The sequence below is a fragment of the Papio anubis genome, chromosome 5 (assembly GCF_008728515.1).
Source record: "Papio anubis isolate 15944 chromosome 5, Panubis1.0, whole genome shotgun sequence".
Taxonomy (NCBI): Eukaryota; Metazoa; Chordata; class Mammalia; order Primates; family Cercopithecidae; genus Papio; species Papio anubis.
The window spans coordinates 125,614,054-125,635,285 of record NC_044980.1 but is presented as its reverse complement, the minus strand read 5'-3'; the positions used below and the strand labels follow the sequence as shown (position 1 = coordinate 125,635,285).

At 44.1% G+C, this 21,232-nt stretch overlaps 2 protein-coding genes across 9 annotated transcripts; one reads left to right on the top strand and one right to left on the bottom strand.

The window, feature by feature from the left end:
• Positions 1-5,453: 5,453 nt before the first annotated feature.
• LOC101017841 (cytochrome b-c1 complex subunit 8) lies at positions 5,454-6,592 on the bottom strand. 2 transcript variants are annotated; one of them, XM_009209067.1, is made up of 3 exons: positions 6,395-6,592; positions 6,118-6,284; positions 5,454-5,667 (listed from the first exon to the last, which is right to left on the bottom strand). In XM_009209067.1, the coding sequence occupies exons 2-3, from the start codon at positions 6,269-6,271 to the stop codon at positions 5,573-5,575; spliced, it is 249 nt and encodes an 82-aa protein (XP_009207331.1). In that variant the 5' UTR covers positions 6,272-6,284; positions 6,395-6,592; the 3' UTR covers positions 5,454-5,572. The 2 variants fall into 2 exon arrangements, with proteins under 2 accessions (XP_009207331.1, XP_009207330.1); XM_009209066.1 differs by having other exon boundaries at positions 6,467-6,592.
• Positions 6,593-6,627: 35 nt separating this feature from the next.
• GDF9 (growth differentiation factor 9) lies at positions 6,628-12,321 on the top strand. 7 transcript variants are annotated; one of them, XM_031666042.1, is made up of 3 exons: positions 6,628-6,644; positions 7,587-9,008; positions 10,942-12,321. In XM_031666042.1, the coding sequence occupies exons 2-3, from the start codon at positions 8,612-8,614 to the stop codon at positions 11,910-11,912; spliced, it is 1,368 nt and encodes a 455-aa protein (XP_031521902.1). In that variant the 5' UTR covers positions 6,628-6,644; positions 7,587-8,611; the 3' UTR covers positions 11,913-12,321. The 7 variants fall into 7 exon arrangements, with proteins under 7 accessions (XP_031521902.1, XP_031521901.1, XP_031521900.1 ...); XM_031666041.1 differs by lacking the exon at positions 6,628-6,644 and adding an exon at positions 6,651-6,818; XM_031666040.1 differs by lacking the exon at positions 6,628-6,644 and adding an exon at positions 6,651-6,966.
• Positions 12,322-21,232: the final 8,911 nt, after the last annotated feature.

Sequence of the window (21,232 nt, the reverse complement as noted above, 5' to 3'; positions counted from 1 at the left end):
TTTGTATTTTTAGTAGAGACGGGGTTTCACCATGTTAGCCAGGATGGTCTCGATCTCCTGACCTCGTGATCCACCCGCCTCGGCCTCCCAAAGTGCTGGGATTACAGGCTTGAGCCACCGCGCCCGGCGATTTTTTTTTTTTGAGATGGACTCTTGCACTGTCACCCGGGCTGGAGTGCAGTGATGCGATCTCGGCTCACTGCAAGCTCTGCCTCCCGGATTCACCCCATTCTCCTGCCTCAGCCTCCCGAGTAGCTGGGACTACAGTCGCCCGCCATGACACCTGGCTGATTTTTTGTATTTTTAGTAGAGACGGGCTTTCACCGTTTTAGCCAGGATGGTCCTGATCTCCTGACCTCATGATCCGCCTGCCTCAGCCTCCCAGAGTGCTGGGATTACAGGTGTGAGCCACCGCACCCAGCCCACTGCTGCAGATTTCTAGACTAAGGGAGGACATGTATCTAAACCATGAGTAGTTATGGGTATTAGTGAAATGACATGGGCATTTTAAGTTTGAGGGGAAAGGTGTGAATTCAGAGTAAGGAGATTCATTGAACTTTAGATCTTCCTATGACCTAGGAGGATAATAAGCTTAAGACAAATACAACAAATTCTTTCTGCCAGGCATCACACTGAAAACATGGCTAATACTTCTTCCCAAGGGCCGTCTCATCTTCACACGTTGGGTATTTGGGTAAGAACCTGCTTGTTCCTTTACCCCAGGAAAAAGTGGAGGAGATGCACAACAGCTGAAGGTAGAAAAGGATGGCCACTGACCGGCTTCTTGCCAAGGGAGAAGCAGATGATTTGATGGACCTCAGAACTGGAATTGGGCAGGATGTGACCACAGATCTGACTGTCCTGGTTCTAGTCCTCTCAGAATCATGGAGGGGGATGCCACTGCATGCACTTTAGGAACATTGAGAAGAGACCTATATACCAACTGACCAGTTGAGACTAGTTATCTGCTCCCTCCCTTCACCCCTGAGCTTGGATACTGGATGATCCCAGACGGGGCCTAACTGGGAACTTTTGTTGGGAGGGGAAGTGGCTAAGTGGTGACCTAGTGAGCATTGGGTAAGAACACAAACGTGATTAGATAAGCAAAGGACTGAACAACGTGATGTCCTAGAGCCAGTTGGGTCTGTGGCCTCAGTGCCAGCCTCCCCTTTACCAGTCTAGAGTGACGTGCCAAATGGGATTTGGAAACTGTTCATCCAAAAGATGAATTCTCCACTTCTCCATTTCTGCCTTCCTGTACTTCTAGCAGGATCAAACTAGCCTGTTGTGTTAATTTGTAAAGCCGATAACACAGTCAGGGAAAGAAAGCTTGAAGCCCTTGCCCCTCTGTGTGTAGGGGGAAAGGACCATTCATCTTCATGAGTGTGACAACACTGCAGAGGACTTTGGTTCAAGCTTCTATGTTGTATGCCAACCTCTCCCCAAAAGAAAAAATCCATTAGTCACTGTTGAAGGAACCACTGTTGGGGAAGGGGAAAGTATTTTAACATACGTCTACATGAACTCTAGTTGTTTTAGTTAAGTATGGCACAAAAATCAAACTCAAAGCAACATCCGGGCAGCACTTAGCTGAATTGACAGCATTTGTCCACAGATATCCCATACTTGAGAGACTGGGAAGGCCTCTTCTTGAAATTTAAAAAAAAAAAAATTCACGGACTCTACAATCAAGTATTTTGCTCAGTGAACTACATGCTCCTTATCCAATAGAAAGGCCTAAGTAGCCTTTAACAGTTTCAGCTATAAGAAGATAGAATGCTTGACTGGTAAGCAGTAGCCTGGGGTCTACAGAGTGCAACTGCCCATAGGCCAGCCCTTCCCCTCTTTGGGCTTTAGTCTCCTATTCTGTCACTTTGGGGGTTCAAATGATTAATTTACAAGAAGAAAATGAGACTGAAGCAGATTTGATAGCCGAGAGCTTGGTAACTCTGGATACAACTCTCAGAGATTTTATGCTTCTGAGGCAAATGCTTAGGATGAAATGGGAGAAAGAGGGTATAGCTACATGAGCAGCTGTTTGAAACACATTCTAGGTCGATCACTGGGAGTTGGCAGTAATTGGAAACTTTTTGCTGTCCCTAAGCAGAAGGTGCCTAATAAAAGATGAAAGACTCTGAAATGGAAAAACTTTACCAGGTAAAATTTCAACAAAAGGTCAAAGTGTATTTGCTTTTTTGCTAGCTGGAACTGGCATAGACTTTTGGGCCTACCCTAGGCCTGCATTTTGAGGACTGTTTGCAAACTAAAAGAGCGAGGGCATTCCTTTCACCAGACTCTGCAGCCCATAGATTAAAAACGCTTGTGGGGGCAGGAGCATGTGCAGAAAGAAAGGTTAAATGGAGCAAGTGGTTGTGCCAGAGTAGCAGGTAAGGGATCCATACCCAGGATTGGAGGCTCCAGATGGGTTACCAGCACTGAAGCCCACAGCAGTTGCCCATCCTTAAAAGGCTTTACTCAGGTCCTCCTCTGAGGACTTACGCAAATAGAATGTCCCCTAAAATAATCCCAGATCATGTATAGGAGCACTGAGCGACTAAAACTCACCACATTCCACACACCCACCACCTCAGCACTCCTGCCACACAGGTGAGATCCATTCCTCCAAGCTTAGAGAGGGAAGCCCTTTGATGAGACACAGGCTTAAAGCAGACTAATTTCATCCAAAGCAGAAACTCAACACATCACAGGGCTTACGGCACAGTCATGTCAGTAGAGCACTCCAGGAATAAAAAGAATAGGCTCAATGCCTGGTTTGGGCTGAGAAAATGGCTTTCAATCTTTTGAGCTGGTCTCTCCAAAGGAGTCAAAGAACCAGGGAGAAATAGTCTAAGTGTAGAACAAGGCGAGCAAGATGGGAGAGGGTGGCCATCTACCCGGCAGCTTGGGGCAAACACCAGAGGCAGAAAGACATTAACGGCCTCTCAAAGCAGTGGTCCTCCCCTGGGCTGTGAACTTTTTGAAGCTATGCACTGTAAGGATGGGTCCACAGTTTTCATCATTCTCAAAGAAGTCTATGACCCAAATACGTTGCAAGACCTGGGAATAAATCTGGACAGAGAAAAATGGGAAAACTGGCCTGTCTTTTGGGGGTGGGGTAGAAGAGTTCCTCAGTTAGTTGCCCTATGTTAAGCCCATACCATCCTGACAGACCTTGTCACTCATTTCACCATCATCACAGCCCAAGAACTTTGTAATATTTCCATGTTATGGGTGCGAAGCTTAAGGCTCATGAAGGTAGGTTTCTTCCCTGTATCACATAATGAGGAAGTGACGGGCTAAGAGGACAAGCCCAAGATTGTAAGACTCAGCCTTCTCCCCATATCCTGCCTCACAATGTAGTTCATCTTTTAGGTTTTGTTTTGAAGTCTCGCTCTGTCACCCAGGCTGGAGTGCAGTGGCACAATCACTGCTCACTGCAACCTCCACCTCCCAGATTCAAGTGATTCTGCCTCAGCCTCCTGAGTAGCTGGGATTATAGGTGTGTGCCACCATGCTGAGTTAATTTTTATATTTTTAGTAGAGACGGGGTTTCACCATGTTGGCCAGGCTGGTCTCAAACTCCTGACCTCAAGTGATCCACCCACTTCAGCCTCCCAAAGTGCTGGGATTATAGGCATGAGCCACCGCATCCAGCCATGTTTTGAAGTATCTTAACTTTTGATTCTTAACAGGCAATAGCAGTATTTAGGATAATAAAGATACAGTCTGGCCGGGCACGGTGGCTCACGCCTGTAATCCCAACACTTTGGGAGGCCGAGGCAGGTGGATCACGAGGTCAAGAGATCAAGACCATCCTGGCCAACATGGTGAAATGTCATCTCTACTAAAAAAAAAAAAAAAAAATACATAAATTAGCTGGGTGTGTTGGTGTACGCCTGTAGTGCCAGCTACTTGGGAGGCTAAGGCAGGACAATCACTTGAGCCCGGGAGGCGGAAGTTGCAGTGAGCTGAGATCGCACCACTGCACTCCAGCCTGGTGACAGAGCAAGACTCCATCTCAAAAAAAAAAAAACCGGCCTGAGTCAGAATCAAAGTTGCTGCTAGCAGGAAGAGTTTCTAAAAACAGATCTCAGATCTCAGATCCCATGTCATGTATGGTACTGACTGAGCTATGACAACTCATCATATTCCACATACCCACTACCAAGTGAGATCCATGCCCTGAAGCTTAGAGAGAAGCCTCTCTACGAAACTAGAGGCATAAAACTGCCAACCACACCTACCCCCACCATCTGCCGGTGGGCGAAGGGAAAATGGTACCTTTAATACCAAAAAGATAATTTAAAGGCTTTAGATCAGGGGTAAACCTTTTTTCATAAAGGGCCAGAGTAAATATTTGAGGCTTTATGAACCACATACGGTTGAAAACATTGTTGGCTTCCTGGCACAGAAACAGAAAACTGCTGTGGAGGCCAAGAGATCACCTCATCCGTTTTATAGCTGATATCCCTTCAGGCTAAGGCCCGCCTTAGGAGGAAAGGCAGTAGAGCAAGCTTGTCCAACCGCAGTCCTGGCAGCAAGCGGCCCAGGATGGCTTTGAATCCCACCCAACAAAAATTTGTAAACTTTCTTTAAACGTTGAGGGTTTTTTTGCAAATTTTTAAAAAGTTTATCAGCTATTGTAGTGTTAGTGTATTTTGCGTGTGGCCCAGGGAAGCCAAAAGATTGGACACCCCTGCAGTAGAGCATAGCTTTAAGAGCATCACTTGAGTGCAAGACTCCACCATTCACCGCTGTATAATTTCTGGCAAATTACTTCATCTCTCTGTGCCTGTTTCCTCATCTGCCAGATGAGGATACATTAAAGGTGCTTGTGAAGTTTAACAGTTCATTTGTGTAGCTAAGAAGAGTATTTGAGGCCTGGAGTGCCATGGCTCATGCCTGTAATCCCAGCACTTTGGGAGGCGGAGGTGGGCAGATCACCTGAGGTCAGGAGTTCTAGACCAGCCTGGCCAACATGGTGAAACCCTGTCTCTACAAAAAATACAAAAAATTAGCCGGGTGTGGTGTCTTGCACCTGTAATCCCAGCTACTCTGAGGGTGGGGCAGGAGAATCGTTTGAACCCAGGGGGCAGAGATGGCAGTGAGCCGAGATCGCACCACTGCACTCCAGCCTGGGTGACACAGCAAGACTCCATCTCAAAAAATAAAAGTGTACCTGACACATACTAATTACAAGATAGTTACTAGACTTTATTGTTGTTATGGGAGCAGAGGGCCAAGAACCAGCACTCCCCATAGCCCATGTCACCCACAAATGGTTAGCTGCAGGAGTAGCTGCAGCTACTTTCTTGTAGATTATGGAACAAAGGGCGAGCTCTGCTCTTTCACCAAAATCCAAGACCAGGCAAAACTTAAAGACTCATGCTGAGAAGGCGCGCTTCATTAACTTGAATATTTAGTGGTCACACAGGATTCTACTCACAAAAATGTAAAATCACAACAGGGCAGACCATAGGAAGTTTATTGTGTCTTTGAGACACTACAATGCAGACTCCTCTTCCAGAAAAAGGTCTTTCAGAGACAGGGAACCGTCATCCGGATGCATTGCTCATTTGTCATTTTCATAGGCAGCTGGATTCTTCCTCTTGGATTTCTCGACCTCTTCAGTCCCCCATTTGTAGAGAAGATAAAACACTACAAACTCTTTAAAAATTAAGAGAGTAAACAGAGCACATATATAAGACATATAGAAGAAAAAAAAAGGTCTCAGTCCTGTTGTATTCTTTAAAGTATACACTTAAGTAGTTCTTAGCATATCCAAGGCCGTGCAACTATCATCACTATCTGCTGCACGTTTAATTCAAAGCATTTCACCACTGGTAAGAACTCGATAAAGATGACCTCAGAGGAACACGCTGGAATCACCCGAGTGACCCTGGGCCAGTCATTTCAGTTCTGTAACTCAGTTTTCCCCGTGTAAGATCGGGAGGATAATATGACCAGCTCAAGGGCGGTCAGGAATATTCAACGACAAAGGTGTGTACGGCAAGTTACAGAGCACCTGCCCGGCCGCCAGCGCTCAGAGGGGAGACGCAGGGACTGCTGCTGCTGTTGGGGTTCAGCCTCCCGCTCCCACAGGCCCAGGGCACTCACGCGGCACCATGCGAAAGAAAGACTCCCGAACGCGGCGCAGCATGTTGGGGACTCCTTTACTGAAAACATGCGGCAAGGCGCGCTGCTCGAAAGGTGACAAGCTGTAGGTGATCACATGCCGAATCCGCGTCAGATTCCCAAACTCGCGGCCCATCGTGGCAACGGCCCTGCAGGACCGAGAGCGGACAGGAGCTTGGCTCGCTTTCGCAAAGCGCCGCAGTCCCCGCGGCGGTCCGTCCCCAACCCCAGACTCCTGCCCCTGGACTCCTTATCCTACCCCAGCCCAGCGGGGAGCCCGTAGCCTCTCAGGGTCCACCAACACTGCACAACCAGCCTCCCACTCACGCACAGGTGTTAGCTCGCCCTCCGCAGTCACCGAGCCGGTTGACTCTTTCGTCACTTCCGGCAAGATTGGAAGCGGGGCTTGGAGGTCGTGAGGTAACTTCCGGGAGATACCATTTTCCTGCTGTCTCTAAGGGGTGATGCCTTTGTCCCAGAAAGAAGTGGCCTGACTGGGTGACCCGTAGGTGGGCGGTGCCTTGGAGGCCCCGCCGGGGCCGGTGGGGTGGAACCTAGCGGAGGACGTCGGGGATTGAACTGACTTTGGGGGACAGTGGACAGGCGGAGGCGCTCACACTTCTCCTCAGCCCTCGGCCTTTCTGTGGAATCCCAGTCAGGAAGCGGCCGAATGCGGGAGGCGGGTGAGGGAACAACGAGGTGACGAGCAAGGGGCCTGCCGACCTCGGGGCCCGCGCTGGCCAGGAGCTTGGGGCCTGCGAGTTCTCCCAGCTGTGGACAGAGCGCCTCTGAGCCCCGAGACCGGACCGCCCCACAGCAAAGGAGCACGAGGTTTTATTTAGCCTTGGCCAGTAACTCAAAGGGGGCTCTGTTATTTTCAAGCCATCAGCGACCCCAGCACCACAATCAGGGACACACATCTAAGGCTTCTCTTGGTAACCTCTGTTTTAGAGTCCACTGGCAGGCTGTAAACATTCCCAAGAGATAATACAAACGTTTCCTCAAATTCAGCCACAAAAATAATCAAATAATCGTCAACTGATGAATGCTGAGGCCGCCTCGACAGCAGCCAGCGTCCTCCCCAGATGGTTTGCGTGGGGTGGGGGGTATCACGATGCCCCAGTTCTTTCCTCTCCCCACGTGAGAAGCAAGGAACGTCGGGTGAGAGGCCTTACTGTGTTTTCCCTGAGGTGCATTCTGCTTGATGATGCTGTTGTCCTGTACAGCTTGCCATGAGGCGTCTGTCAGTGTTGTTAATGGAATTGCTGGCCATATTTAATCGAGGACTAAGCTCTCATTCAGCAGTTGGGTGTGTTTTATAACACTGCTTACGGCCCACGGAGGCTCGGCAGGCAGTCAACTTGTATTTTGCAGACATACCTTAGTTTTCTCATATAGGTACTGACAAACTGGCTTTGTATCTTGTACTATGTGGGTTGACTTTCTTCCAGCATAGTCTTCTTCGGGGTGGCGCTGGATATCCCCTCATTTCAGCTTTTCATGGTGCTCCTTTGCCTCATTTTTTAAAACCATAATGCCTAGCCTGGTCTCAGCTCCAAGGCAAGAACAGAATTACAGGTAAGGACAGAAATATTGTAGCGAATTCTACGACCATTTGGGTGAATAATAATAATAAAAAACATTCATTTATTTTATAGCATCTGCAAACATCCGAAAACCTTTCAATCAAAGTATTTATAGATGAGTGTGCAGACCACAGTAAGGACATCAAGTTGTTATATTTAAAATTAAGTCAAGGTTAAAGGCGATGTCCTCTTTTAAGAACATTGCAAATAAAATTCCAGTACTCCAAGTACATATTCTGTACCCAGCCACCTGGGAGGACTGAGAAACCTAACGGTTTTCTGCTCTCTGGAACTTCTATGCCAGTTGTGACTTTCTCACCCCTCAAATTAACATGCAGCGAATAATTACATATTGTAAACACCTGGAAGTGGAAGGGGCCGTGAGGATAAATTGAGAGGAAGAGTAACCTAATACCATAAGTTGCATACCAACAGATCTGAGTATCATCATGAATAATTGGTTAGCTTTTCCACATGCCTCAGAAGTTTCAGCAGGCACCTTGCAAACATCTTAATCCAAATTTCTTTAAAAATGAGAGATTTTATTTAAGATCATTCCTCAATTTATCTTAGACTTTCAGCTACATAGCTAGTCCAGTAGTATAACAATAACAGGTTTTAAGAAATGCCAGGGGAAAAGAGAGGAAAGCTAAATAACCAAATAAATCTGTATCTAATGAACTAATTGGCTAAATAAGGTGTTATCAGCTGCTCGATATACAGCTGATAAAAATCATCTTCAGCTAGGCATACTTGAGGCCTGATTACAGAAGCAACGCTAGTCCACCCACACACCTGAAATTTATTTAAGAGATCAAGCTAGGCTCTTCCTGGCTTTTAGGAAGAGGACTGGCATGGAGAAATATGTTCCTCACTAGTTCTCCCAGGCCATGGCGCTTCCCAACAAATTTCTCCTTTGGTTTTACTGCTTTGCCTGGCTGTGTTTTCCTGTTAGCCTTGGTTCTCAGGCTTCTGGGGGAGATGCTCAGATTGCTGCTAGTGCTGAGTTGGAATCTGGGGCTACACCTTGGTCCTTGCTGCAGCCTATAGATGAGAGAGACAGAGCTGGCCTCCTTCCCCCGCTTTTCAAAGTTCTATCTGTTGGGCGAGGTGGGGCACCTAGGCTGCAACCAGACTCCAGAGCTTTGCACTACATGAAGAATCTCTATAAGACATACGCTACCAAGGAAGGGATTCCTAAATCCAATAGAAGTCACCTCTACAACACTGTTCGGCTCTTCACCCCCTGTACCCAGCACAAGCAGGTTCCTGGAGACCAGGTAACAGGTATGTAAGAGCAGATTGGTTAACTGGGTGGAGGGAAGATGACAGACACTTCTGCATTTCAATTACAGAAAAGAGCTGAGCCTAGTTCCTTGAATTGCATTTTATTTTGCATAAAACTCAATATCCAGTTGAAACAAATTTGGGACTTGAGCTTATTGTTTCTTCCTAATGCTCTCATTGGTTAAGGTGGGCTAATATGATGGAATTTTAAAGCAACACCAGAGACTTAATGGCTTTCAGGGCTGAGGGGAAGTGCTGCTAGAGAATGTTAGCATCTCTTTCTAGTCCACCAAGCTTTTGGCCCAGGAATGGGCCTTAAACTTCTCTTACAGCTATTGGTGTGACATGTTAAATAGGGTATTTTTCTCGTTTGTTACTTTCTGTGAGAGAAAAACGTAAAGTTTCCATTTGGAAGAGTCAGTGCTTACAAGAACAAAGTATCAGTCCACAGTTTCACTCAGCAGTTGGGTGTGGTGCTTTAAAAAATTATAACGTAGTGAAACCCCGTCTCTACTAAAAATACAAAAATTGGCTGGGTGTGGTGGCGCATGCCTGTAGTCCCAGCTACTCGGGAGGCTGAGGCAGGAGAATCGCTTGAACCAGGGAGGCGGAAGTTGCAGTTAGCCGAGATTGCACCACTGCACTCCAGCCTGGTGACAGAGTGAGGCTTCATCTTAAAAAATAAATAAATAAATAAATAAATAATTCTATCTACTAGCTCTTGATTTAAAACCATTCTAACTCAACAGGGTAGTTGTATCTGCTTAAAACCCTTTCTCCTTCCTTAATATCATATTTTAATGCAGTGGTTTTAGAGCATCCGTTTTTCCTCTCAAGTGTTCTAAATTAACTAGGACAATTACATTGTTTTAAATTGACTTTCTTCACTAGGGCTTAGAATGTCATCTTAATAAGTCTGATAAGTGTTTTTATTATGGTTTTCCCTCTAGAGACTATCCAAGAGAAAAATACTACTTTCCGGCCGGGCGCGGTGGCTCAAGCCTGTAATCCCAGCACTTTGGGAGGCCGAGACGGGCGGATCATGAGGTCAGGAGATCGAGACCATCCTGGCTAATACGGTGAAACCCCGTCTCTACTAAAAAATACAAAAAACTAGCCGGGCGAAGTGGCGGGTGCCTGTAGTCCCAGCTACTCGGGAGGCTGAGGCAGGAGAATGGCGTGAACCCGGGAGGCGGAGCTTGCAGTGAGCTGAGATCCGGCCACTGCACTCCAGCCTGGGTGACAGAGCAAGACTCCGTCTCAAAAAAAAAAAAAAAAAAAAGAAAAAAAAAAAAAGAAAAATACTACTTTCCTTATCAGCTGCTTCTGTGTTTGGAGCAAATTGCTCAGAATGAAGCTTCAGGCTGAGCACAGTGGCTCATGCCTGTGATCCCAGCACTTTAGGAGGTTGAGGTGAGAGGATTGCCTGAGCCCAGAAGTTCGAGACTAGCCTGGGCAATATAGCGAGACCTTGTCTCTACAAAAACAAAAAATTAGCTGGGCGTGGTGGCTCATGCCTGTAGTCCCAGCTACCTGGGAGGCTAAGGTGAGAGGATCAGTTGGTCCTGGGAGATTGAGGCTGCAGTGAGCCATGATGGTGCCACTGCATTCCAGCCTGGGTAACAGTGAGACCCTATCTCAAAAAAAAAAAAAAAGAAACTTCAGAATGTAGTGCTTCCCTGTTACTTTAATTCACCATCAAATCTGACTTTCTGGAGATAAAATGTCCAGTATGGTTGCTGGGAATTAGTAATGGTACCAATTGCCTGCCTTTTCTGTATTAACCCCCATTTTTTTTTTTTGAGGCTTGAGAAAGTGGGGGAAAAGAGAAGGGAGAAAGCATAGCATATTACGAAGTACTATTTCTTTGACTTGACTACCTGTTATGTTGACTCATATTCAAGCACTACTGGTAGATTATTTTTCTTCTTAGGAATCCTTCCATCAGTGGACCTGTTATTTAACCTGGATCGCATTACTACCGTTGAACACTTACTCAAGTCAGTCTTGTTGTACACTATCAACAACTCAGTTTCTTTTTCCTCTGCTGTCAAATGTGTGTGCAACCTAATGATAAAGGAGCCAAAGTTTTCTAGCAAGACTCTCCACAGAGCTCTGTACTCATTTACCTTTAACTCACAGTTTGAATTTGGAAAGAAACACAAATGGATTGAGATTGATGTGACCAGCCTCCTTCAACCTTTAGTGGCCTCCAACAAGAGAAGTATTCATATGTCTATAAATTTTACATGCATGAAAGACCAGCTGGAGCATCCTTCAGCACAGAATGGTTTGTTTAACATGACTCTTCTGGTTCCCCCGTCACTGATCTTATATTTGAATGACACAAGTGCTCAGGCTTATCACAGGTGGTATTCCCTTTACTATAAAAGGAGGCCTTCCCAGGGTCCTGACCAGGAGAGAAGTCTGTCTGCCTATCCTGTGGGAGAAGATGCTGCTGAGGATGGGAGATCTTCCCATCACCGTCACCGCAGAGGTCAGGAAACTGTCAGTTCTGAATTGAAGAAGCCCTTGGTCCCAGCTTCCTTCAATCTGAGTGAATACTTCAAACAGTTTCTTTTTCCCCAAAATGAGTGTGAGCTCCATGACTTTAGACTTAGCTTTAGTCAGCTGAAGTGGGACAACTGGATTGTGGCTCCGCACAGGTACAACCCTCGATACTGTAAAGGGGACTGTCCAAGAGCAGTTGGACATCGGTATGGCTCTCCAGTTCACACCATGGTACAGAACATCATCTACGAGAAGCTGGACTCCTCAGTGCCAAGACCGTCATGTGTACCTGCCAAATACAGCCCCTTGAGTGTTTTGACCATTGAGCCCGATGGCTCAATTGCCTATAAAGAGTATGAAGATATGATAGCTACAAAGTGCACCTGTCGTTAACAAATGGTCCTCTTAAAACCTTGAGCCTGTTTGGCACAGTAACTACTGTGTGCCTATGTGTGCCTTCAAGAGAAAGCTTCGTATATTAAGTGTCTAAATGCAGCATATGTTGTGTAAAGAGGAACCTGTGTAGATTAGTACCTTCTATGGCATCTATCAGGATAAAGGGATAACATCAATTGTTGCTACAGAGCCTTTTTTTTAATTTCCAAATTTAAATGAAATATAATTATTGTGGAGAACTTTACATTTTTTTCCTTGAGTGATTTCTTTCTTTTCATAGGAGTCTTATTCTTGATAGAGAAACATCCTTAATTAGCATACATCCTGGATGGACTTGCAGCTATAAATTGGCAATTCAGATTGCTGTAGTCTTAATGGAAGAATAAATTTCTGTCAATGGCATAAATTTTGTGTGTGTTTCATTAAAGATTGCTTTTAAGTGATCATTTGGGGGAGAGAGGAAGTGTCTAAAAGCTGGCCAGAGCTCGACTTTTGATTCTTTTTCAGGGTGAAAGGGAGGCTAATGTCACCAAAATTCTCATGAAGTTGAGACTCACTAGGACTAGAGAGTAGGCAGTATAACCCATTTCTGTTGCTTTAGTGTGATTGGTGAACAGTATACTAATTCTCCTTGTTAACTAGCATATATAAATCAATTGAGTCACATAGAACAATATAACATTTGCCCCCCTCATGGAAATTGCCTTGCATGTTTTTCCAAGAGAATCTGTGTAAAAGACTTTGTAAGTATATTTTTTTCTTTATATATTTAAAACCTCTGACCTTATGAAAGGAAGCCAGGGAAGGTTTTTTGTTTCGGTTTGGTTTTTGCTGATTTGCTTAGCTCCCTCCACTCCACCCCCACAGGTTTTTTTTCCAGCTCAATTTAGAACTGTTCCTACTAAGCTTGCAGTAGTGACTGGTTATGTTACTGACTGGGTCTTGTGTGGATGCTAGCGTTTTTATGTAGGTTTTCAATATATCTATTTTGAGAGAGCCCTGGAGGCACAGAGGTAGGGTTGATACTGTGATTTTGTGTTTTGAGTTTCTAAAACCTTGATGTATAAACGAAAAGTAACTCCTAGGTGTAATAAGTACTTTTCATTCTTGTCAATGATCTTTTTTGGGTGCTATTTTTAGCTTCATTAAATATGCACATACCATATGATTTACCCATTTAAAGTGTACATTGGTTTATAGTATATTTATAAACATGGGACACCATCACCATCGTCAATTTTAGAACATGTTCATCACCTCAAAAAGAAACTCTATACACTTCAGCTATTACTCCCCTGTTTCCCGTCCTGCCCCTCTCCCAGCCCTCAGCAACTACGAACTTGTTCATAGGTTTCTGATTCAGGACTTTCATATGAATGGAATCATACAATAGACTGGCTCCTTTCACTTAGCATGTTTTCAAGGTTAATCTGTGTTGTAGCATATATCAGTACTTTTTTCTAGTGACTGTATTTCATTATATGGCTATACCAAATTTTGTTTATCCATTTGTCAGTGGACATTTGGGCTGTTTCCATTTTTTAGCTCTTACAAATAATGCTGATAAAATTCATGTAGAAGTTTTATTTCTTTGGGGTACATACCTAAGAGTGGAATTGCTAGGTCATATGGTAACTCTACATTTAGTCATTTGAGGAACTGCTAGACTGTTATGCAAACCAACTGTACCATTTTACATTCCCACCAGCAATGCATGAGGGTTCTGATTTCTCAGCATCCTTTAAACACTCATCTGACTTTTGGGGGATGTTTTTATTTTTATTTTCTATGGGTATGTAATAGTTGTACATATTTATAGGGTACGTGTGGTATTTTGGTATAAGCATACACTGTGTAATGAACTTACTCTTTTATTCTAGCTATCCAAGTAAGTGTGAAATGGTATCTCATTGTGGTTTTGATTTGCATTCTCTTGATAACTAATGATGTTGAGCATCTCTTCATTTGCTTATTAGCCATTTGTATATCTTTTTTAAAGAATGTCTATTAAGGCTGGGTGTGGTGGCTCATGCCTGTAATCCCAGCACTTTGGGAGGCCGAGGTGGGCAGATCACGAGGTCTGGAGTTCGAGACCATTCTGGCCAACATGGTGAAACACCATCTCTACTAAAAATACAAAAAATGATCTGGGCATGGTGGCACATGCCTGTAGTCCCAGCTACTTGGGTGGCTGAGGCAGGTGAATCACTTGAACCCGGGAGGCAGAGGTTGCAGTGAGCCCAGATTGTGCCATTGCACTCCAGCCTGGCAATAGAGCGAGACTCTGTCTCATAAAAAGAAAAAAAAAAGTCTATTAAGATCCTTTGCCCATTTTCTAATTGTTATATGTTTATTGAGTTGTAAGAGTTATATATTCTAGATATAAGTTTCTTACACATTTTCAAATATTTTCTGATTCTGTGGGTTGCCCTTTTGTTATTGTATTGTAAAATATATATAACAACATTTTAGTATCTTAACTTTTTTTTTTTTTTTTTTTTTTTTTTGAGACAGAGTCTCTCTCTGTTGCCCAGGCTGGAGTACATGGCACGGTCTCTGCTCACTGCAAGCTCTGCCTCCTGGGTTCACGCCATCCTCCTGCCTCAGCCTCCCGAGTAGCTGGGACTACAGGTGCCCGCCACTACGCCTGGCTTATTTTTTGTATTTTTAGTAGAGACAGGGTTTCACCATGTTAGCCACAATGGTCTCAATCTCCTGACCTAGTGGTCTGCCCGCCTCGGTCTCCCAAAGTGCTGGGATTACAGGCGTGAGCCACTGCGCCTGGCCACTGTCTTAACTAGTTTTGAGTATACAAATCAGCGGCATTAAGTACATTCACATTGATTTCCAACCATCATTACTATCTCGAACTTTTTCATCATTCCAATCTGAAACTCTACCCATGTAGAGTTAAAAAAAAAAAAAAAAAAATCCCAACCTGGGCAACAGAAAGGGTTTTGCAATGTTACCCATAAAAAAAAAAAAAATTCTCAGCCTGGGCAACATTGCAAAACTCTGTCTCCACAAAAAATACAAAGATTAGCTGGGTATGGTGGTATGAGCCTGTAGTCCCAGCTACTCAGGAGGCTGAGGCAGGAGAATGGCATGAACCCGGGAGGTGGAGCTTGCGATGAGCCGAGATCGCGCCACTGCACTCCAGCCTGGGCGACAGAGCTAGACTCCGTGTCAAAATTAATTAATTAATTAATTAAAAAATCCTCATTTCTTTCTCCTAGTAACCACTATTCTATTATATCTCTACAAATTTGCTTGTTCTAGGTACTTCCTATAAGTGAATCATTCAGTATTTGTCCTTTTGTGTCTGACTTCACTTAGCATAATGTTTTCAAGGCTCATTCATGTTGTAGCATATATCAGAATTTCATTCTTCATTAAGTCTGAATAATCTGTTGTATTCATACCACACTTTGTTATTCATCTATCAATGGACACTTGAATTGTTTCTACCTTTTAGCTATTGTGAATAATGCTGCTGTGAACATTGGTTTACAAATATCTGTTAGAATCTCTTTCAGTTCATTTAGATCTAATCTTAGAAATGGAGCTGCGGGATCACATGGTAATTCTTTGTGGCTGTGGCATTTTACATTTCTACCAGTAAATTACAAGTATCCTAATTACTCTACCTCATAGCCAGCACTTGTAATCTTATTTGCTTTTTAAATATATATATTAGCCATCCTAATGGCCATGAAATGGCATCTCATTGTGTGTGTGGTTGTTTTTTTATTTTGTTACTTTTAGAAAGTAAAAGAATAGTTACTCCATAGGCAGAGTAGCTTCATTGTGGTTTTGATTTGCATTTCCCTAATAATTGATGATGATGGGTATTTCTTCATGTGTTTACCGACCATTTGTGTATCTTCTTTGGAGAAATGTTATTCAGAGCTTTTTTTTTTTTTGAGTTGGAGTCTCTGTCGCCCAGGCTGGAATGCAGTGGCACGATCTCAGCTCACTGCAACCCCCACCTCCCGGGTTCAAGCAATTCTCGTGTCTCAGCCCTCTGAGTAGCTGGGATTACAGGTGCACGCCACCATGCCCGGCTAATTTTTGTATTTTTGGTAGAGATGGTATTTTGCCACATTGGCCAGGCTGGTCTCAAACTCCTCACCTCAAGTGATCTGCCTGCCTCAGCCTCCCATAGTGCTACGATTACAGGCGTGAGACACCACATCCAGCCCTGTCCATTCTTTGGGTTACCTTTTCACTGTGTGTATGTGTGTGTGTGTGTGTGTGTGTGTGTGTGTGTGTGTAGAGATGGGTTTTACCCTGTTGCCAGGCTGGTCTTGAACTCCTCAGCTCAAGCAATCTGCCCTCCTCAGCCTTCCAAAGTGTTGAGATTACAAGCTTGAGTCACTGCACCCAGCCCCTTTTCACTCAATAGTCCTTTGCAGAAAAGTTGTCAATTTTGATTAAATCTGAAACATCTATTTTTCAATTTTTTGCCTGTTTTTGGTGTCATATCCAAGGAATCATTGCCAGATCCAATTTTGGGTTGTAAAATCAATATCATGAAGATTTTCCCCCTATGTTTTCTTCTAAGAGTTTTCCAGTTTTAGCTTTTACTTAAGTCTCGAATCCATTTTGAGTTAATTTTTGTATATGGTATGAGGTAGAAGTCCAACTGTTACTCTTGCACATGATTATCTAGTTGTTTCAGTACCATTTGTTGAGATGACTTTTTCTCCCATTGAATTATTTTGGTCCTCTTGTCAAAAAAACAGTTGACCAGGCTGGGAGTAGTGGCTCACAGCTGTAATCCCAGCACTTCAGGAGCCTGAGGCAGGAGGATTGCTTGAATCCAGGAGTTTGAGACCAGTCTGGGCAACAAAGTGAGACATCATCTCTACAAAAAATAAAATAAAAATTAGCTGGGTATGGTGGTGCACACCTATAGTTACAGCTATTCAGGAGGCTGAGGCAGGAGAATTGCTTGAGCTCAGGAGGTTGAGGCTGCGATGAACTATAATTATGTGCCTGTACTCCAGGGTGACAGAGTGCAAGACCCTGTCAAGAGATATATACGCACACTCATACACACACACACATTTATATATACGTATATATATACGTATATATATACACACATACTTTTTTTTTTAAGAGACAAAGTCTCTCTCACTCTGTCACTCTGTCACCCAGGCTGGAGTGCAGTGGCATGATCTCAGCTCCACTTCCCAGGTTCAAGTGATTCTTGCACCTCAGCCTCCAGAGTAGCTGGCATTACAGGCAGGCGCCATCATGCCTGGCTAATTTTTGTATTTTTTTGTAGAGACGGGATTTTGCCATGTTGGCCAGGCTGGTCTCCAACTCCTGGTCTCAAGTGATCCACCCGCCTCGGCCTCCCATAATGCTGGGATTACACGTATGAGCAACCGCGGCCGCCCAAAACCATATGAATTTTAGAATCAGTTCATTGATTTCTGCAAAAAAGCTAGGATTTTGATAGGGATTATACTGAATCTGTAGATCAGTTTCGGAAGAATTGCCATCTTAACAATGTTGTCTTCCAGTTCATGAACATGAGATGTTTTCCATTTGTTTAGATAATCTTTTTTCTTTTTTTTCTTTTTTTTTTTTGAGACAGGGTCTCACTCTGTTGCCCAGGCTAGAGTGCAGTTGTGTGATCTCGGCTTCCTGCAGCCTCCATCTCCCAGGCTCAGGTGATCTTCCCACTTCAGCCTCCCAGGGAGCTGGAACTGTCAGCATGTACCACCACTCCTGGCAAATTTTGTGTACTTTTAGTAGAGATGGGGTCTTGCCATGTTGCCCAGGTTGGTCACAAACTCCTAGGCTAAAGGGATTCTCCCACCTCCCTCCCAAAGTAGTAGGGTTACTGGCCAGGTGCAGTGGCTCATACCTGTAATCCTAGCACTTTGGGAGGCTGAGGTAGGTGGATCACTTGAGGTCAGGAGTTCAAGACCAGCCTGGTCAACATGGTAAAACCCCGACTCTAATAAAAATTAGCTGGGCATGGTGGCACGTGCCTGTAATCCCAGCTACTCAGGAGGCTGAGGCAGGAGAACTGCTTGAACCTGGGAGACGGAGGCTGCAGTGAGCCGAGATATTGCACCACTGCACTCCAGCCTGGGCAACAGAGTGAGACTCCATCTACAAGAAGGAAAAAAAAAAAAGTGGTAGAGTTACAGGCATAAGCCACCATTCACAGCCAATTATGTCATTCTTTTTTTTTTTTTTTTTTTTTTTTTTTTTGAGACGGAAGTATTGCTCTGTCGCCCAGGCTGGAGTGCAGTGGCTGGATCTCAGCTCACTGCAAGCTCCGCCTCCCGGGTTTACGCCATTCTCCTGCCTCAGCCTCCCAAGTAGCTGGGACTACAGGCGCCCGCCACCTCGCCCGGCTAGTTTTTTTGTATGTTTTAGTAGAGACGGGGTTTCACCGGGTTAGCCAGGATGGTCTCGATCTCCTGACCGTGATCCGCCGTCTTGGCCTCCCAAAGTACTGGGATTACAGGCTTCAGCCACTGCGCCCGGCCTATGTCATTCTTAAGAGTTAAAAAAGGGTCGGGCGCGGTGGCTCACGCCTAATCCTACCACTTTGGGAGGCCTAGGTGAGAGGATCCCTTGAGTTCAGGAGTTGGAGACCAGTCTGAGCGATATAGTGAGACCCCTGTCTTTAACAAAAAAATCAGCTGGGCGTGATGGCTCAAACCTGTAGTCCCAGCTCTTCTGGAGGCTGTTGTGGGAGAATTACGCGAGCCTGGGGGATGGAAGCTGCAGTGAGCCATGATTGCGCTGTTGTGCTCTAGCCTGGGCGATGGATGGAGCGAGATCCGATCTCTAAAAGTAAAACAAGTAAAAAAGTATCTGGAATGGGCTGGGCACAGTGGCTCATGCCTGTAATCCCAGCACTTTTGGGAGGCCAAGGCTGGCGGATCATTTGAGGCCAGGAGTTTGAGACCACCTGACCAACATGGCGAAACCCCATCTCTACCAAAAATTCAAAAAATTGGCCAGGCACGGTGGCTCCTGCCTGTAATCCCAGCACTTTGGGAGGCCGAGGTGGGCGGATCATGAGGTCAGGAGATCAAGACCATCCTGGCTAACACGGTGAAACCCCGTCTCTACTAAAAATACAAAAAATTAGCCGGGCATGGTGGCAGGCGCCTGTAGTCCCAGCTACTCGGGAGGCTGAGGCAGGAGAATGGTGTGAATCCAGGAGGCGGAGCTTGCAGTGAGCCGAGATAGTGCCACTGCACTCCAACCTGGGCAACAGAGTGAGACTCCATCTCAAGAAAAAAAAAAAAAAAATTCAAAAAATTAGCCGGACATGGTGGCCTGTGCCCATAATCTCAGCTACTTGGGAGGCTGAGGCAGGAGAATCGCTTGAACCTGGGAAGTAGAGGTTGCAGTGAGCCGAGATCGTGTCATTGCACTCTAGCCGGGGCAACAAGAGTGAAACTCCGTTTATTTTTTGCATGACCTATTTCTATGGTTGAGTATGAATGTGGTCTGAAATCTGAAGATTTCAAAAAGAAGAAAGCAGGGGAGTTGGAAAAGAAAATGAAGGGATAATTTTGATGGAAGTTAAGTATTAGGGTCAATGCCAAAATTCAGGAGCAGAAAAATCATTGGGCATTCTTACAGGTAAGTTCTAAAATGTTCTTACCTAAACTTTTTTTGCATAGTGTTTTGATGCTACAGGTGAGTAGTGATAGCTTGACATTTAAATTTTTTTTTCTGAGACTTTATTTGTAAATCTAGTTTCATTCACAGGACAGTGTTAATATTCCTGTAATGTGTCAGGGCTGATAGACCTTCTAAATTTAAACTTCAAAGTTTCTCTTATACACAATTGAGAAGGGTATACTAATCACTCAACTCTCTCTTCCATATGAAACCTATTTTCTTAGTTACTTTTATAAAAGCTGCCACTCTAGAAAACAAATGAGAAAGGACAACAGTGATTTAAATCTGGAAATTTAAGGATGAAGCTACATCTGCCTTAAATAGATGCATTCAGCTTTGGTATTTAGTCCAGATGAGATATGAGGTCACTAAATGTGATGAGTGCCTTAGTATGCCAAGGAACAATGGGGTACGTCAGGAGCTGGTATTACCTTCAGTTCTGAATTTCCTGCCTTTTATCAGTTTAAATCAGCTCCTGTATTATGTTGAATACTTTGTGTTTTGCTAATCAACTTCAAGGGCAGCAGCTACTGGACTTGGTTTAGAGTGCAGTTTAGATAGCTTGTGGGGAAAAAAAAATTGCTCTTTCATGGGGTAGAGGAGAAAGAAAAATGCTCAGACAGAAGAACTTGGTTTATATAAAATTTTATGTAGTCAATTTTAATGAAAAATAAAAATTTTAAAAAACGAATAATTAAATTTTATGTAGTCAATTTTAATGTTTAACTTTGTAAGGATTGTAACTTATAAAGTAATAAATGAAGTGAAATTAAAAATTTTTAAATGTTCTTTTAGAGGATGTAAGACCCAAACATATTTTAGGTATGTAGATTAGCTCAATGGATACAATAGACAACTATGCTGCTTAACCCATTAACTGTTCTCTAAATAGAAACAAAATATAAACACAACCAGGAGATGCAGGCACTTCATCCTTTACCGTAATTGAGAAGTCAAATAGGGCCTCTTCATGGGGGTAGCTACTTCCTGACATAGTTGTCCTTCTCAAACCACACATTTACTAGTTGAGTTTTGGAAAGGGCCTTAACTTGTTAATAAGACCAGGACTATTTCAGTATCTATTTAAAGAGTAGGATTTTATGCATGGCCTACCAGAGTATTTCCTTGTCCTACCTTAATATGTAAAGCAATTTGTATCGAATAATTTTATTTTTTAAAATTTTTGTGTATCAAAGAATTGAGTAACTAGACATGTTGGATAAGTGTCAACTGTACATTTTGGGAATCTTACTCCTTTAAGAGTAATAGGGGCTTTGTGAATAGTACACAGTCATTTATAGACCTGTCTTTGATTCTGGTGTCTTCCCATGCTGGAATGACAGCCAATGTTACAAGAGTTCACAACCTGTGCCGGGATGTCATTTTGGCTTTCTCGAATAATTAGCTCATTGAATAAATATTTATTGAACACTGACTATGGGTGAGGCGCTGTGTGTGGTTAAGAATAGTCTGATGTTCTCAGCTCCCAGAGAAGGATATCAGCTACCAGCTATGGAGGCTTCCTCTATGACCCTAAGTTCCATCAGTGAGCATTTGTTTCTGTGGAACATTCTATAGAGGAATACATTTTGGGGTGGCACTGCAAAAGCAGGCTGGGTGAATACTAAATGATCTTACCTTTGATTAGA

Coding starts and splice junctions, on each gene's coding strand:
- LOC101017841 (XM_009209067.1), bottom strand. CDS start 6,271: ATGGGCCGCGAGTTTGGGAATCTGACGCGGATTCGGCATGTGATCACC. Junction 5,668..6,117: donor TTTCTTTCGCATGGTGCCGC/GTGAGTGCCCTG, acceptor TAATTTTTAAAG/AGTTTGTAGTGTTTTATCTT.
- GDF9 (XM_031666042.1), top strand. CDS start 8,612: ATGGCGCTTCCCAACAAATTTCTCCTTTGGTTTTACTGCTTTGCCTGG. Junction 9,009..10,941: donor TCCTGGAGACCAGGTAACAG/GTATGTAAGAGC, acceptor TTTTCTTCTTAG/GAATCCTTCCATCAGTGGAC.